The sequence below is a fragment of the Borostomias antarcticus genome, assembly GCF_949987555.1.
Source record: "Borostomias antarcticus genome assembly, chromosome: 16".
NCBI lineage: Eukaryota > Metazoa > Chordata > Actinopteri > Stomiiformes > Stomiidae > Borostomias > Borostomias antarcticus.
This window is the reverse complement of record NC_140249.1, coordinates 8,434,329-8,451,475: the sequence shown is the minus strand read 5'-3', so window position 1 is coordinate 8,451,475 and position 17,147 is coordinate 8,434,329. Positions and strand designations below refer to the sequence as shown.

At 46.6% G+C, this 17,147-nt stretch overlaps 2 protein-coding genes across 3 annotated transcripts in view; one reads left to right on the top strand and one right to left on the bottom strand.

Moving 5' to 3' along the window:
• The window catches only part of pdss2 (prenyl (decaprenyl) diphosphate synthase, subunit 2), a 45,330-nt gene extending 44,084 nt beyond the window's left edge, over positions 1 to 1,246 (bottom strand). For both annotated transcript variants that reach the window (XM_084450858.1, XM_084450857.1), the window contains exon 1: positions 622 to 1,246. In XM_084450858.1, the coding sequence (XP_084306984.1) occupies positions 622 to 881 (260 nt within the window). In that variant the 5' untranslated portion in view covers positions 882 to 1,246. The remainder of the gene's footprint in view (positions 1 to 621) is intronic.
• A 1,818-nt stretch (positions 1,247 to 3,064) lies between these two features.
• The window catches only part of sobpa (sine oculis binding protein homolog a), a gene marked incomplete at both ends in the record, with an annotated part of 41,994 nt that continues 27,911 nt past the window's right edge, over positions 3,065 to 17,147 (top strand). The window contains 2 exons of the mRNA XM_084451088.1: positions 3,065 to 3,160; positions 16,015 to 16,086. Of these exons, the coding sequence (XP_084307214.1) occupies positions 3,065 to 3,160; positions 16,015 to 16,086 (168 nt within the window). The remainder of the gene's footprint in view (positions 3,161 to 16,014; positions 16,087 to 17,147) is intronic.

The window sequence follows — 17,147 nt, the reverse complement described above, 5'->3', positions numbered from 1 at the left end:
ATGTCATGTTGTGTCTGTTCCCAGAGAGCAGTCTGTATGTCATGTTGTGTCTTTTCCCAGAGAGCAGTCTGTATGTCATGTTGTGTCTGTTCCCAGAGAGCAGTCTGTATGTCATGTTGTGTCTGTTCCCAGAGAGCAGTCTGTATGTCATGTTGTGTCTGTTCCCAGAGAGCAGTCTGTATGTCATGTTGTATCTGTTCCCAGAGAGCAGTCTGTGTCATGTTGTATGGGCACCACACCATGCCTTCTTCCTTGAAACATTATAATCCTATATGTAGATACTTAAGTGGTGCAGACTGTGCGACAAAAGTCTATAGCACAATGGTTCCTGACAGAGCGGTATACCGGGGGTATAGGCTAGCCCCGCCCTGGACCAGGTGGAATTCACACGCAGCCTTGCCCTTGCCACAGAACATGCATTACAGAGTACCTGCGGTGGTTCTAGGGGGTGGAAAAGGCTTTGACACCCCAGCTGCCATCCTATTTTTATGGGGGAGACAACCTCAGCCCCCCCCCCCAGTTGGAACCCCTGCCGCCCTTTTGCCACCTAGGTACAGTAAAACTTGTTAGAACCACTGCAAACTGTTACAAACTGAAGAGATGAGTAAAGAAGTAGCCTACCTTGCAGTATTGAGCAATGGATGCTTTGTTCCAACCAGTTTTCTCACGTGCATTGCTACATTGCTGAGTTCATCACTCAGCAAGCAGCGCAGACTCATAAATGAGGTCGGATAGCCAACGATTTTCTCTGCGTCCGAAACCACTTTATTCCAATTGGAAGGAGATGTGTTGGAGAAAAGACTAAGGTTCCTCTGTCCATGTTGACTCAACCCATTGCAAGCGAGTCGGAAACAAACTGTCATTGATTTCCTTGTGATCATTCTGGCCAGCTGCTCAAGTCCTAAATTGGTAGTTTCGCACGTCAAAACTAAATGTTAGCTGGCAATTCGATGCGTCGGTGATTAGCTAAGTTAGCTAATTTACAATGACAGTTACGAATGTATGAGATTAAGAGCATTTTTTTTTAAGTTAGCGATGCCAAATAAAGGCTGTAGTCCTCTTCCTATTGCAGGAGGATGCCATGACCTGTTTCGACAATGTCAGGTCAAATAAAATGCATGTAAATGTCTATAAACTCAGCCACCTCCAACGTAAGTACTCTGGAATCTACTATATAATCATCCTCATCGTTGGATGTTAAATTCAGTCAGGATATTTAACTAAATAGTGTAATTCCTTAACACACGACCAGGGTCGGCATTCGTTCAGGAGGCCGCCATCTTGTTGAATCGAAATACGTTATGTCGCAAATCAGAGCGCAGAGTCGCAAAAGAAAGTTTTTCCACACAGTTTGGAAATAATGGGAACTTGATTAGGCTATTTATTAGGCTACACTGTCAATAATAGAAACTCAGATTAGTGTGTGTGTGTGTGTGTGTGTGTGTGTGTGTGTGTGTGTGTGTGTGTGTGTGTGTGTGGTCTCAAGACTCGACTTCTTTTTTCTGATAAATGTAAAAGTCTATATTAATATAGAAAAGTATTCACAGTTTTTGCTGTCTGGGTCAAGTTAACAATCAACAATAATGACGCCTTGAATGCAATTTATATATAAACCACCGTGCTTATATTTGTGTGAAACAAAAGTACATTATTGTTCTTGGTTTGGGTCTTGATCTTTAGTGTTCAAATTGTTTTTTTTATCATGATCTTGCCCTGTTGGCTCTTACCTGGGTCAAGAGTCTGGGTTTGGGTCTGGTCTCAACTCTAGCTGGACTGCCATCGGTATGTTAACAACCTTTCCAACCAATCTTTGCCATTAGAAATCAATACATTTCAGTTCAGAATAGTATTTTCATGTATATAGGATGAAAGGGTGAGGTAAAGGCTCTTTGTAACTGTAACTGTTTGAGGTGTATTTTCAGTGTTCAAAATCCTACAGTAGAGGATAGGGCCCTTCTGATGTTTCAGTTTATGTAACATTATCCTTGTAGCAATGTAGCTGTTCCTCGTGGGATGATCTGCACAGAGTTGTGTGTGTATTTCTGTAACAATGCGTTCATTGATTCACTCCAACTGCTTATTGGTGACTGGACAAACATAATCCTTCAAGGACCTAGGAAGGGGTTGATCTCCTATCATCTAAGAAACCCTCGTCCTGTATTGTCCATAGTTCACATAGGCTGTGTTCGAGCACTGCAAGGGAATTTATTCTCTTGGGGTTTCCACAAAATGGCCATACTTTATTGACACAGTTGGGATTATGTTGTTAAAATCCATCAATTATTTAAATCGCAATCCTAGTTGTGGGAGAAAACGTCTAGGGATAATTTGCCATTGAACATTGTGGGGTATGTAATCAATTCAGGTCCAGGAAGCTGCCGTTTGCCAAATATTTCCAAAACCCTGTAGGAACTAACACAATATAAATCAATTTTGCACTTGAATCAGTCTCTGCTGAAGTGGGACAGAATGCTGGCTCATTGGATAAGAGTGGGAGAGCTTTCAAGACTGAACTCTTTGGGACATGTCATCCTTATGGTGGACTTGTCATTACTTCACATGGGGCCACCTGTTTACAGTTTTGCAGAACTATGTGCAGATAGCCTGCTGATGAGCATCCGGCTGGTGCATATAGGGAAGGGCACAATCATCTGTTGAGGAGGCGACAGAGAACGTTGTATTTGTCTGGTTTGTCTGATAGCATGCGGTGGACATGTGTGGAAGCGAAGTTCTATGGAAAATCGAGAAGAAATAGCCCACCTCTCTGATGAGGGCGTCATATAGTGTTACATTTGACGCCCCTCCCCCTGTCTGGGATTTTTCACTCAACCTCTCATTCGACTCACAGAGGCGTCTCACAACTCGCGCACAACCCGTGGAAAATAGAGGCAGAACGCAGAAGATGGCTGACTTAACTGGGCACCTCGAGCCCTCAACGGCATCACCAGCTTCTCACGGGCTGTTCCCAAGCTTGACATTCGCTGTTTGGCAACTCTAAAGCGGCCCCGCCTCACACTTGCACAGAGCACCCTCACCGCAGAAATAGACAGAGAAATCTCCAAAAATGGCAGAGATGGAAAAAGAGGGTAGACCCCCCGAAAATAAAAGAAGCAGAAAACCGGCTCACCCCGTTAAAAGGGAAATTAACGAAGAAATGAAGGTAAGGATCAATATTGCACCGCTTGCATGAGATTTACGCATGAGTAGGCTATGGAGCAATCTCAAAAGCATGCCATGTGCATTGAGCGCTCATCCTGTTTCACATTTGTGCGTAAAAGTCATTCATTGAAGTGCAATGTGTTGAATGATCACAAACCCTTGACAGGTTCTTTTGTTTTAGAGAAAGTCCCCGAGGTGTTGACTGTAGTGGCACGGATCGCCATCTCTTTCTATTCTTATTTAGCTTTGTGTCATAAGGAGACTGGACAACGATAATTTTGCCAATTGTGTGCTCACCCATACATGGTTCATCGGAGTTAATGGAAAATCCAGTGCGTCAGTGACGGCGTCAACAGTGGCACTACTATACAGCGCTGCCGCTATCCCAGTGAAACAACAGCGTACATAGCTAAGTGTAAGAGGGCAATGTGGATTTTTCACCCGGGAACTGTTATTTGTAAGCAGTGTTTTATGTGCTGTGTGTAGTAGCCCACTACGCAAGCCAAACGATTTCTGACCAGCTGTGGAATATAATCAATCGCCAGAGGCGTGTATTCCAGATGTGCGTCTATCACGCGCCCAAGAAGAACACATTGTTTCTCGTATTTCTAAAGCTGGCATTGTCTACAATCCTGATTTTACTACACTGGTTTGACTAATTCGCCTGGAAATGAATTCATGATGTATTCATCTAGATATGTTAGGCTGAAATCCCTTGTGCTTCATTGTTGAGCTGGAGTGAATGGCATTTGCAGGCAGCCTCTAGCCGCTTTGTCTCGGGTTTCATGTGTTCGTTTGTTTGGGTCGATGTTTGGGTTGAGGAATTATTTACCAAACAAAATGATTATCAAAACCACGTCTTCATATGATCCACTCGCCTAAACACTATATGTTTTATTTATTTATGAACAATTATGAGCAAAGTCGGCTATTTTAACGTGTGGGATGCTCATTCTTCGTGTGCACTGGGTTTCAGTGGAGTGCTGAAAACACCCCTTTTAAACGATTTTCCCCAGGGAATTGTGGGGCTAAAATATTAAGTGTTTGAGCAATTCCACTGAGACTCCTCAATTGGACAGATGTTTTGCCCCATAAACAATAAACAATATGTATAAACAATCTCATGCATTAGCCTAGTTCTCATTCAATATCAGTGGCTGCTTTTGACAAAAAGCTTTCAAATATTTTGCTTATATGTAGGCTACTGTTGCTATTAGAAAATGTATCATGTTTCTCCACACAGCCTCACTGGTCAATCCCTTTTCTTTTCTGGGTCAGTAGTATGCCGGGATGCAGTACGCTAGTCCAGTGTTGTCGGGAGATCGTCTGAATCCCGTCTGGTCATGGCAGGGATGAAATTAATTACACATTATTATTTTAACATGTACACTGTATAGGCCTATAAAATAGGGTCAAATTATTTTTGATGTGTGAAAACATTTACACCCTTCTAATGGCGATTGACAGTATTTATAAAAACTGCTCAGCAAGTCTTTGATTGTGCTCCATGTTTTGAAACAGCCACCACATCTTCACAGTCAGAACATATTGGATTTCTCACATGTTAGTACAGGCCTCACATATAGACTAAGACTATCACATATAGACTAAGAATATCACATATAGAGTACGGCTATCTCATACAGACTGACTATCACATACAGACTAAGACTATCACATATAGACTAAGACTATCACATATAGACTACGACTATCACATATAGACTATGACTATAGACAACGACTATCACATACAGACTAAGACTCACATACAGACTAAGACTATCACATATAGACTATGACTATCACATATAGACTAAGCCTATCACATACAGACTAAGCCTATCACATACAGACTAAGACTATCACATATAGACTAAGACTATCACATACAGACTAAGACTATCACATATAGACTAAGACTATCACATATAGACTAAGACTATCACATACAGACTAAGACTATCACATATAGACTACGACTATCACATACAGACTAAGACTATCACATATAGACTAAGTCTCACATACAGACTAAGACTATCACATATAGACTAAGACTATCACATACAGACTAAGACTTTCACATATAGACTAAGACTATCACATATAGACTAATACTATCACATATAGACTAAGACTATCACATATAGACTAATACTATCACATATAGACTAAGACTATCACATATAGACTAAGACTATCACATACAGACTAAGACTATCACATATAGACTAAGACTATCACATACAGACTAAGACTATCACATATAGACTAAGACTATCACATACAGACTAAGACTATCACATACCGACTAAGACTATCACATACAGACTAAGACTATCACATACAGACTAAGACTTTCACATATAGACTAAGACTATCACATATAGACTAATACTATCACATATAGACTAAGACTATCACATATAGACTAAGACTATCACATACAGACTAAGACTATCACATATAGACTAAGACTATCACATACAGACTAAGACTATCACATATAGACTAAGACTATCACATACAGACTAAGACTATCACATACCGACTAAGACTATCACATACAGACTAAGACTATCACATATAGACTAAGACTATCACATATAGACTAAAGCCTCAGATACACTAGAAGACTTTCACAATCTTAACAGGTTATGAAATGACTGGGAGTGTACAGTACACTAGGCTTCTGATGATTTTTGTATGACAACTGAAAAACTGGGTATCGCACATTTAACGACTGGACTGGGTGGTGACGAGTTTACACTACACGATTGCGTCCAGAATCTGCTAAAAAATATCAAACATGTTTGATATGCTCCGACTCGGTTTGGGAGAAGTCTGTTCTCATCATACACTTGCCAATTTAAATCTGTACCCCTCATACACTTACAGATTTCTGTGCCAAAATGCCACTCCGACTACCCCCAACTAGTGCCGACTGCTGCTGACTAGGACAGACTCGGCAGGATTGTGAATCGTGTATAAAATCGGACATAATATATTGTAGTGTATCCTCAGTTTAAGACTATCACATACAGACTAAGACTCACATATAGACTATAGCTGAATCCCAATCTGAGTGCGCAAACCGCACTTGCGGCCCCTCGCACTTGTGGCCTGAGGCCTGAGCACTTAATTGACGTCAGCTGGAAGGGCCAGAGGGTGCAGGGCCGTGAATTAAATGGGACAGCACTCAGTTTCGCTCAATGCCCCTCCCACTTCGTTTTCATTGGCTGCCGCGTTCCTCCGACGCAGAGGCTGCTCTGACGCTCCCTTCAGCTCTGCAAATTGACCGATTGACGTCTGTTTTAATTTAATAATAATTAAAAAATTAGGTTGGGTGGGATATGTTTGCAGCATGTGGATTTCAAGATAAATGTGTTATCTGCAAATGTCATCATTTATGTGTGATGCACTCGGATCATGACTCGGATGCACTCAAGCACTGTGTCACATGAGACGCGGTGGGCTGTGGGTATTTTCTGCTCCTAAGTCCGTGAAATTGCGGACTTTCGGTAAGTGCGGTTACAGTGCGCAAAATGGCGGCGTGGCGCACTTGTGGACCTAGCAATTCCGTTTTGGAACTACCCTGAGCCCTTGTGGACTTAGCGGGAACGCGCATGTAAGGCCACAAGGCCGCGAGTGCTCTGCACTTTCGCCTAAGTGCGCGATTTGGGATTCAGCTTAAGACTATCACATACAGACTAAGACTATCACATATAGACTAAGACTATCACATATAGACTAAGACTATCACATACAGACTAAGATGATCACATGTAGACTAAGACTATCACATATAGACTAAGACTATCACATACAGACTAAGACTATCACATATAGACTAAGACTATCACATATAGCGCATTGTGTTGCCTCTGGGTATGAAATGCGCTATACCAATAAAGCTTTGATTGATTGATTGATTGACATATAGACTAAGACTATCACATATAGACTACGACTATCACATGTAGACTAAGACTCATTGATTCAGGTTTAACTCTGAATGGAACAGCTCCAAATCCAATATTGCTACCAGTAAACAGCTCAAACAGTGTTGCTTGTACAGGATAGAAACATCTGGTACATGTATTCATTACATTACATTATAGTTATTTAGCAGACACTTTTATCCAAAGAATAATTGCATTTATGTAGGAAAAGCCGATGTTCTACTACTTGCCAGAACTCACAAGTGCATCCCCTTTCTAAAACAAGTGACTAAGAGCATAATCTAGTGCTGAAGGCAAAGTGCAAGAATAAAACTAAATGCAAATGAAAAGAAGTTGAAAATTCATCATTTTGCCCTATAAAGTGATCCCACTGCTGCAAAAGTAAATGAGAGTCATTATCACTGATGGATTTGGATCCACTCAGGTGTCACTCAGGGTCCACTCAGGTATCACTCAGGTATCACTCAGGTGTCACTCAGGTGTCACTCAGGGTCCACTCAGGTGTCACTCAGGTGTCACTCAGGGTCCACTCAGGGGTCACTCAGGTGTCACTCAGGGTCCACTCAGGGGTCACTCAGGGTCCACTCAGGTGTCACTCATGGTCCACTCAGGGTCCACTCAGGTGTCACTCAGGTGTCACTCAGGGTCCACTCAGGGGTCACTCAGGGGTCACTCAGGGGTCACTCAGGTCACACGTCCTCCATGCTGCTCAGTGCTAGCCTGGTACGACCATCCCATTCTCGTGAGCTCACATTCTGTTTCACTAACGCAGAACGGTCTGCCCTTCGCCTCCTCAAGAGCGATTATCCCAAAATCCAGACCATACCGGGCTAGTCAGGGACTGCGTTTTAACTGCTATTCCGTACCACAGTGGAAAGCAGCCCCTGATTGGTTAGTGTCCCTTCTGCTCGCTAAACAAACATGGCGGCTCCCGAAGCAAGAGTGGTAACGTTAATGTTAGAAGAATAAACACAGCTATAAGTGCAGTTATTGCAGAAATAGACTAAATCACAACACTTAAACAATAACAAGAGTATGCACTAGCGGAGTTTCTTGGCGGAAAATACGTTTTTGCCGTTCTTCCGACTGGTTTTGGCAAAAGTTTGCTGAACGCTGATTGGCTGAAGGTGTTTGTCTGTCAAGGCAAGTACCCCCGCCCACATAATCGCTCTTTATGGGCCGAAGGCCAGACTGATATCGCGGAGCGAAGCAGTTAGCTCGCTAGATCGGGATGGTCATACCAGGCTAGCTCAGTGCTGCTTGTGTAAAGGGAACAAAACTAACCCTTAGGTTCTGGATGAGTCTTCCAGAGTGATCTAAACACACACTGTTTCATTGATCCCGGAGTTTACCATATCAAACTGATAAACCAGTCCACATTGAACAAATCACTGGTACTGTAGGCTATTTGTGTGTCAGATGATTTGACTTTTCCATTCCAAGGTATTTAGTATATTGCTCCTCACATGTGCTGTCTCTGGGTGCCTGGGTGCAGTCTTCCTCTGTGCTGTGATGTTGCTTGGACAGTTCCAGTGCTCCTACAGGTGCAAATGCAACTTCCATATCAGATTGTAATTTTACGTGGCGCCCCCTATCTGCCCTCCATGTTGCCACACGGTAATTTGGTTTCTATTTCCTTGTAATCTTGATGAAGGCTAATTCAGACCAGAAATGTCTGAAGGCATGTGCTCTGAGTCAGTTAGTGTGGATTAATGGCATTTATTGATGATCATTTAGGGCCAGGAAGAAATAAGATCAAGCAAGGTTTCTGACATCAGGCTTTGAAGTTCACATAGATGCATTTCCCATCCAGACCTGTGTCATATGCAGACGTATATCAGACATGACAGATGTTAAGAGTGTAAATCTCATATGAGCAGTTTTTATTTTATTTTATTTTCTTAATCAATGATGACATACTACTGTATATGAAGTGCATGATACACATTCAGCACCAATAACCCTGACGTACAAGTTTGTGATGCCAGAGTGTAATTGTCTTGTAAGATAGCTTTGGACATAAAGAGTTATAGAAAAACACAGCGGACTTTAGTATGATCACGCTTTTCAGGTGCTGCAGTAAAGTCAAAGGGTGTGCTTGCGTGCATTAGTTTGTGTGTGTGTGCGTGTGCATGTGTGTGTGTGTGCTTGTGTGTGTGTGTGCATGTGTGTGTGTGTGCTTGTGTGTGTGTGTGTGTGTGTGTGTGTGTGTGCATGTGCTCGTGTGTGTGTGTGTGCATGTGCTCGTGTGTGTGTGTGCGTGTGCATGTGTGTGTGCTTGTGTGTGTGTGTGCGTGTATGTGCATGAGGGTGTTGGCTTGTGTGTGTGTGTGTGCTCGTGTGTGTGTGTGCATGTGTGTATGCTCGTATGTGTGTGTGTGTGGTAGGGTTGAAATCAGGGTTGATAGGGAGAGCATTGTCTGGTCCAGGTGGGGGAGGGAGGGGTATTGAGATTGGGAGGACAGTAGAGGGGGGGGGGGACAGTAGAGGGGGGGGGGGGGGGGGCAGTAGAGGGGGGGAGGACAATAGAGGGGGGGTGGACAGTAGAGGGGGGGAGGGACAGTAGAGGGGGGGGGACAGTAGAGGGGGGGAGGACAGTAGAGGGGGGGGGAGGACAGTAGAGGGGGGGGAGGACAGTAGAGTGGGGGGAGGACAGTAGAGGGGGGGGAGGACAGTAGAGGGGGGGGAGGACAGTAGAGTGGGGGGAGGACAGTAGAGGGGGGGGAGGACAGTAGAGGGGGGTGGGGACAGTAGAGGGGGGGGGCAGTAGAGGGGGGGAGGACAATAGAGGGGGTGGGGGGGACAGTAGAGGGGGGGCAGTAGAGGGGGGGAGGACAATAGAGGGGGTGGGGGGGGGGGCAGTAGACGGGGGTGGGGGAGGACATTAGAGGGGGATCGGGGTGACAGAGGCTCTTCATATATTTATTTTACATTGGTCTCTTGTCACATTTGACATTTTGACATTTCAACAGAAAACTTCATGCCAGAGCTTAAGCTATGAACTCTCTCTCAAAGCCAGTTATAATTTCATATCAATGCTAAATGTTTCTGCTCTAATCACAGCAGCATCTTACTTTCCCTGCTCTCATCTGCTCTAACCAAAGAAAAAAACCACACAATGTGCCCTTGTGAGGGATCATACCTCTGAACAACTAACCAGGCTGACAGGGGCTCCTTCATCTTGCGCCGCTTAATGTGCAGCATGGTAAAATAACCTGGGTTGATAATCAGGAGGAGAGAGGAGGAGAGAGGAGGAGAAAGGAGGAGAGAGGAGGAGGGGTGGAGGAGGGTGGAGGAGAGAGGAGGAGGGTGGAGGAGAGAGGAGGAGGGGTGGAGGACAGAGGAGGAGGGGTGGAGGAGAGAGGAGGAGGGATGGAGGAGAGGGGTGGAGGAGAGAGGAGGAGAGAGGAGGAGGGGTGGAGGACAGAGGAGGAGGGTGGAGGAGAGAGGAGGAGGGGTGGAGGAGATGGGTGGAGGAGAGAGGAGGAGAGAGGAGGAGGGATGGAGGAGGGGTGGAGGACAGAGGATGAGGGTGGAGGAGAGAGGAGGAGACGGGTGGAGGAGAGAGGAGGAGGAGAGAGGAGGAGGGGTGGAGGAGAGAGGAGGAGGGTGGAGGAGAGAGGAGGAGGGGTGGAGGACAGAGGAGGAGAGAGGAGGAGGGAGGAGGAGAGAGGAGGAGGGTGGAGGCGAGAGGAGGAGAGAGGAGGAGGGGTGGAGGAGAGAAGGGAGAGAGGAGGAGGGAGGAGGAAAGAGGAGGAGGGGTGGAGGAGAGAGGAGGAGAAAGGAGAGGGGTGGAGGAGAGAGGAGGAGGGTGGGGGCGAGAGGAGGAGAGAGGAGGAGGGTGGAGGCGAGAGGAGGAGAGAGGAGGGGGGTGGAGGAGGGAGGAGGTGAGAGGAGAGGAGAGGAGTGGAGGAGAGAGGAGGAGGGGGGGTGGAGGAGAGAGGAGGAGAGAGGAGAGAGGAGGAGGGGTGGAGGAGAGAGGGGAGGGGTGGAGGAGAGAGGAGGAGAGAGGAGGAGGGGTGGAGGAGAGAGGAGAGGGGTGGAGGAGGGTGGAGGAGAGAGGAGGAGGGTGGAGGAGAGAGGAGGAGAGAGGAGGAGGGAGGAGGAGAGAGGAGGAGAGAGGAGGAGTGGTGGAGGAGAGAGGAGGAGGGTGGAGGAGAGAGGAGGAGAGAGGAGAAGGGGTGGAGGAGAGAGGAGGAGGGGTGGAGGAGAGAGGAGAGGGGACAGGAGTGTAGAGGGAGAAAGGAATGCACACAGCACCAGGCTGCCTAAGCTGTAAAAACTGTAACCGGAGCGGCTCGGCCAGATTGGATATCAAGGAAGGGAGAGAGAAATGAAAGAGGAGCGAGAGAAGAGGAGGGGGAGGAGGGGAGAGGAGAGGAGAGGAGAGGAGAGGAGAGGAGAGGAGAGGAGAGGAGAGGAGAGGAGAGGAGAGGAGAGGAGAGGAGGAGAGAGGAGGGGAGAGGAGAGGAGGGGAGAAGAGAGGAGGGGAGGGGAGAGGAGAGGAGAATAGAGGAGGAGAGAGGAGGGGAGAGGAGGGGAGAAGAGAGGAGGGGAGGGGAGGGGAGGGGAGGGGAGGGGAGGGGAGGGGAGAGGAGAGGAGGGGAGGGGAGGGGAGAAGAGAGGAGGAGAGGGGAGAAGAGAGGAGGAGAGGATTGAAGAAGGGAGAGAAAGTGCGTGGGCCAGGAGAGTATGCAGAAGATCTGGAAGGAAAGTTGGCGTGTGGATGAGGGAATGTTATCACGGTGTTCTGTGACCTACTCTGCTTTCTGCCCACATGGGATCAGATTCCCGAACCCCCCCCCGACTCACATCCAGCCCTACTGGCCACGCCACTCACTCACTGAGGGAAACACGCTACATTAGTGCTGCTGTCCCAGTAGAAGGATCTGGATGACCACCTTGTTCTAAGCTTGTTTCCTCTCTGTTCCTGGAGTTGCATGGCGACAGAGACATGTCGGTTCCAGAGTTTTGCAGACTTACTCAGCACTTTACCTTCACCTCCTCCTCCTCCCCCTCCTCCACCTCCACCCAGCTCACTCAGCACTTTACCTTCACCTCCTCCTCCTCCACCACCTCCTCCACCCAGCTCACTCAACACTTTACCTTCACCTCCTCCTCCACCCAGCTCACTCAGCACTTTACCTTCACCTCCTCCTCCTCCACCTCCACCCAGCTCACTCAGCACTTTACCTTCACCTCCTCCTCCTCCTCCTCCTCCTCCTCCTCCTCCTCCACCCAGCTCACTCAGCACTTTACCTTCACCTCCTCCTCCTCCTCCTCCACCCAGCTCACTCAGCACTTTACCTTCACCTCCTCCTCCTCCTCCACCTCCTCCACCTCCTCCTCCTCCTCCACCCAGCTCACTCAGCCAGGTGTGTGTGCTGCTTTCATGACCTGCCATCCAGATTGGGTTGCTCTCTCTTTAACACTCCCGCTTTCTGGATGTGGAAGGGTGACACGGGACAGGCAGGGAAGAAGAGGACAGAGAGAGAGAGAGAGAGAGAGAGAGAGGGAGGGAGAGAGAGGGGGGGAGAGAGAGAGAGAGAGAGAGTGAGGGAGAGGGGGAGAGAGAGAGGGAGAGAGAGGGAGAGGGAGAGAGAGTGAGGGAGAGAGAGAGAGTGAGGGAGAGGGGGAGAGAGAGAGGGAGAGAGTGAGAGAGAGGGGGAGAGAGAGAGGGAGAGAGAGTGTGAGAGAGGGGGAGAGAGAGAGGGGGAGAGAGAGAGGGAGAGAGAGTGAGGGAGAGAGGGGGAGAGAGAGTGAGGGAGAGAGTGAGAGAGAGTGAGAGAGAGAGAAGGAGAGAGAGAGAGAGTTGCATACTTGTGTCGTTTAATTTTCTCAGAGTAACATGATCCAGTACCTATCAGTCAGTGGCTTAGAGAGTCAAATGAGCACTAGGACCTTGAGATCTTTGACCACCGGCTAATGCTTCTCAAAATGTTCATATGTCATTTAGTTCAGAGTAGCAAACACGTTTTGCCCGGTAACCCGGACTGACCTCTGTGTCTATGTGTTAGACCGATTATTGATCTCTGTTTGTGTCTGTTTTGTATTTACGTTGTTTGTTGTGCTTTTTTCATTCATGTCCCTGTCAGTTTGTAGGAGCGTCTGAGTGGTTTTGCAGCCCTTGTGACTGGCATTAAACGGTCTCAGGTGCCTCCCACCGTCATCTGCGACACCTAGTGACAGGATGATTGAACTGGACAGAAAGGCTGGCTGGGCAAGCCAAACTCTGTTTAATCAACTTCAACAAAACTTGCTTCAACAAAGTCATGTGTATAGCACCCTGGCCCTTAGAACCCTTTCTGCAATTCCATGCCATGGCTTTCATCCCAAACTTCACTTCAATCCAGTAACACTGTGGAGTGCAGATTTGAAAGGTTGTTCTCAGTTATTCATTAATTCAATACTTGACCCTTTCCTGGAGGTATATTTGAAAGGCGGAATCTGTTTCTCATTACATGGAACATAGATTCAAACTCTTTAAACCTCAACACCATACTATAATACTATAAACTTGGCAGTTGACAGAGTTAACTTTACACTAAAATTAATGAACACCCAATGTTGCTTGCAGAGATTGTCATTGCATATGGATGATGAGACACACCTGTCCTTGTAGGAATAATTCACAGACCCAAAATGTTTTTTGTGCACTATTCCCTTTAAGATACTGCTGATCATGAAGCCACAGTGTGGTTCACCTTTAGCTGAGATTGATTGATCTGAATTGCGGCCTTAGCCTTTTCATCACGTCTTGAAGTCCTTGACCACACTACCACAGTAGGATTTCGTATCAGGCTGATCAATATTTCCCTGTCATTCTTCATTTACAATGCATGCTGGGCAGTATAACTTTTTTCTGTATTTATTTGATCAAGCACGGCCACATAGTCATGCTCTTAGAAACGGAGAGGCTCAGATCAGTTTGATATGATGAGTTTTGAACCGTCCCGTTGACTAACTAAGACTAAGTTCCACTGATTGTCACACACCTGAGTGTGTGAAATTTGTTCTCCGCATTTGACCCATCCCCTGGGGGAGCGGTGAGCAGCAGCGGTGCCGCGCTCCCGAATCATTTGGTGATGTAGCCCCCCAATTCCAACCCTTGATGCTGAGTGCAGGGAGGCAATGGGTCACAGAGCTAGCAGCAGATGGGCCCTTCCTGGTCAGTCTCGTGTTCAACATGTACGAGCGCTTCATCCTCAGCTTCACTTCAAACAAGCACAGATGACCTGGCAACATTGTAAACAGAGATTTTAATTTGATTCGTTTTAAATCTATCTGTGGTGCTACTTGTAGTTATTTAAATCAGCCCCCTTTGCTTCCACATGTGTTATGGCGTCTCGTCTACTGTACGCGTATTAGTAGCTGGATGGAGGATTCTGGGAAAAGAGGCCATTCTTTAAGTATGACACAGTAATGATGCTTAGAAGGAACTGAGGGTGCAGTCGATTCAGCAGGTTTGTGATCCTTGAATAGAGGGGAAAACAACTTGTTGAAAAGTTTGAAATGTGCGTTGTTTACATAGTCTGTAGCGAAACCCAGCCTCCACACAGGAATCCTGAGGGGAGGAGCTCTGAGGGGAGGAGCTCTGAGGGGAGGAGCTCTGAGGGGAGGAGCAGCTCTGAGAGGAGCAGCTCTGAGGGGAGCAGCTCTGAGGGGAGGAGCTCTGAGGGGAGGAGCTCTGAGGGGAGGAGCTCTGAGGGGAGGAGCTCTGAGGGGAGGAGCTCTGGGCTCTGATCTGACTGATACTCCAGTGGAGTATGTGTTCAGAGCCCTTCTAACCAGATACTCCAGTGGAGTATAGGTCAAGGTCAACTTTATTTATAAAGCACGTTTAAAATCAACCGAAGTTGCACCAAAGTGCTGTACAATATATGAAATAAACCAAAACAAAAAACAGAATAAAGTGCACAGTATGTGTTCAGAGCCCTTCTAACCAGGTCTCCAGTGGAGTATGTGTTCAGAGCCCTTCTAACCAGGTACTCCAGTGGACTATGTGTTCAGAGCCCTTCTAACCAGGTCTCCAGTGGACTATGTGTTCAGAGCCCTTCTAACCAGGTCTCCAGTGGACTATGTGTTCAGAGCCCTTCTAACCAGGTCTCCAGTGGACTATGTGTTCAGAGCCCTTCTAACCAGGTCTCCAGTGGACTATGTGTTCAGAGCCCTTCTTACCAGGTCTCCAGTGGACTATGTGTTCAGAGCCCTTCTTACCAGGTCTTCAGGCCTAGTTAACTTGACACATTCCATTGGTCCTTTGTTGCCCTATGCCTGTTGCGCAATGTGCATGCATGCGTGGTACAGTAACAGCAACGGCAACTATAATGCTCCATTGAGCAGTCAGTCAGTCAGTACTGTCAATCTAATTCAAATCAATTCAGTTCAATTCATTTCTGTGCTGGGACCTTAATGAATGACCTCTCTCAAGGGACGAGATTGAATTATTTGAATTCTAACAGTATAGAGCGTTGGGTTATTGATCTATGCCTGCATGGTTCTGAATGTGCTATTTAGAAAAGCATGGGTTTACTTGCTACGTGATTCTCCGTCTTCTTCTGTCTAATGTTATTAGTCTTTAACAGGACAGAACATGTGTAGTACAAGACGTTTTCACACTTCAACACGAGTCCTTCAGCTTTCTTAAACATATTTGAACGGGGGGAAAATAGAGGGCCACACCAAAACAGGTCTTGTATGCACATCTACAGACTGCTTGACTCAGAACATTCATCAGTTGAAGCTGATGCTCTCTCATGAAATGACCTGACCTCCATCCACCATGGGTATTGACCAGCAGCCTCTAATTGACAAATAAATTACTGGTGGAGTAGAAGTGTGATTGAAAGTTGTAATGCCCAATGTAATGAACTGACTGGTGTCTCATCAGGTTGGGACTGAGCGCGCCCACCCATGGGCAGGCCAGGCGGGCGATCTCCATGGCAACCCGCCCTACTCCATGGTGAGCCCCATTGTCCATGTGAGACTGTAACCGTAGCAATGGAGGAGTGTCTAGAGACTGTAACCGTAGCAATGGAGGAGTGTCTAACTATGCTCTACTGTAGATATCAGGAGGGGATGAAGGTTCTGCTCGGGTCAATGTGAGGATGTAGTGCTCTCAGAAGATTTCCTTATCTTCTGCTCCTGTCTGAACTGTGTTAGGGTCCACTTATGTTCTGACCCGGAGAGATGAGACAGCTTCACTCATCTTTAGTTAACGTTTGATGTTGATGTTGTCTACTAAAAAATAATTAACCTATCAACATTTGAAGAAATGTACAACACTGGTGCACACTGGGTTGGATTGATGTATGGGGGTGAACAGCAGTGTAACGTAGCCTACTGCATCCTCAAGCACACTAGGAACCCTATAAGTGTGTATACTGTAGCAGTATTATGATGGACTGCAGAGTGGAGAGAGGGCCGAGGTGTTGGACGCTGTAGGAGGACGTCCTGTGTGCAGTGATGTTTGGGCAGTGTACATGCTGGAAGATAAACTTGAGCGAAAACGTTGAAATCCCATTACAAATGCATACAGTATGTGACATGGGAAAAACGACTGTGCTTACGCTGATATGTAATAACATGCATTCTGCTGATATGTAATAACATGCATTCTGCTGATGTGTAATAACATGCATTCTGTAGTGTTGTTGTCACAGCGTTAACACTGAAGCAGTCACAAATGGGCATTCAGATGACGTTTGACATGGCTGGTCCTGTTTCTCCTACACGACTGGACATCCACCCGACCTCTTTATTTCTGATGATTCAGTTCTCTGTCCCAACGCCAACATGCAGACATACCATAGAGAAGGCCAGAAGCACTGGTCCTAGTCCTAGTGGTCCTAGTCCCAGTGGTCCTAGTCCTAGTGGTCCTAGTCCCAGTGGTCCTAGTCCCAGTGGTCCTAGTCCTAGTGGTCATAGTCCTAGTGGTCCTAGTCCTAGTGGTCATAGTCCCAGTGGTCCTAGTCCTAGTGGTCCTAGTCCTAGTGGTCCTAGTCCCAGTGGTCCTAGTCCTAG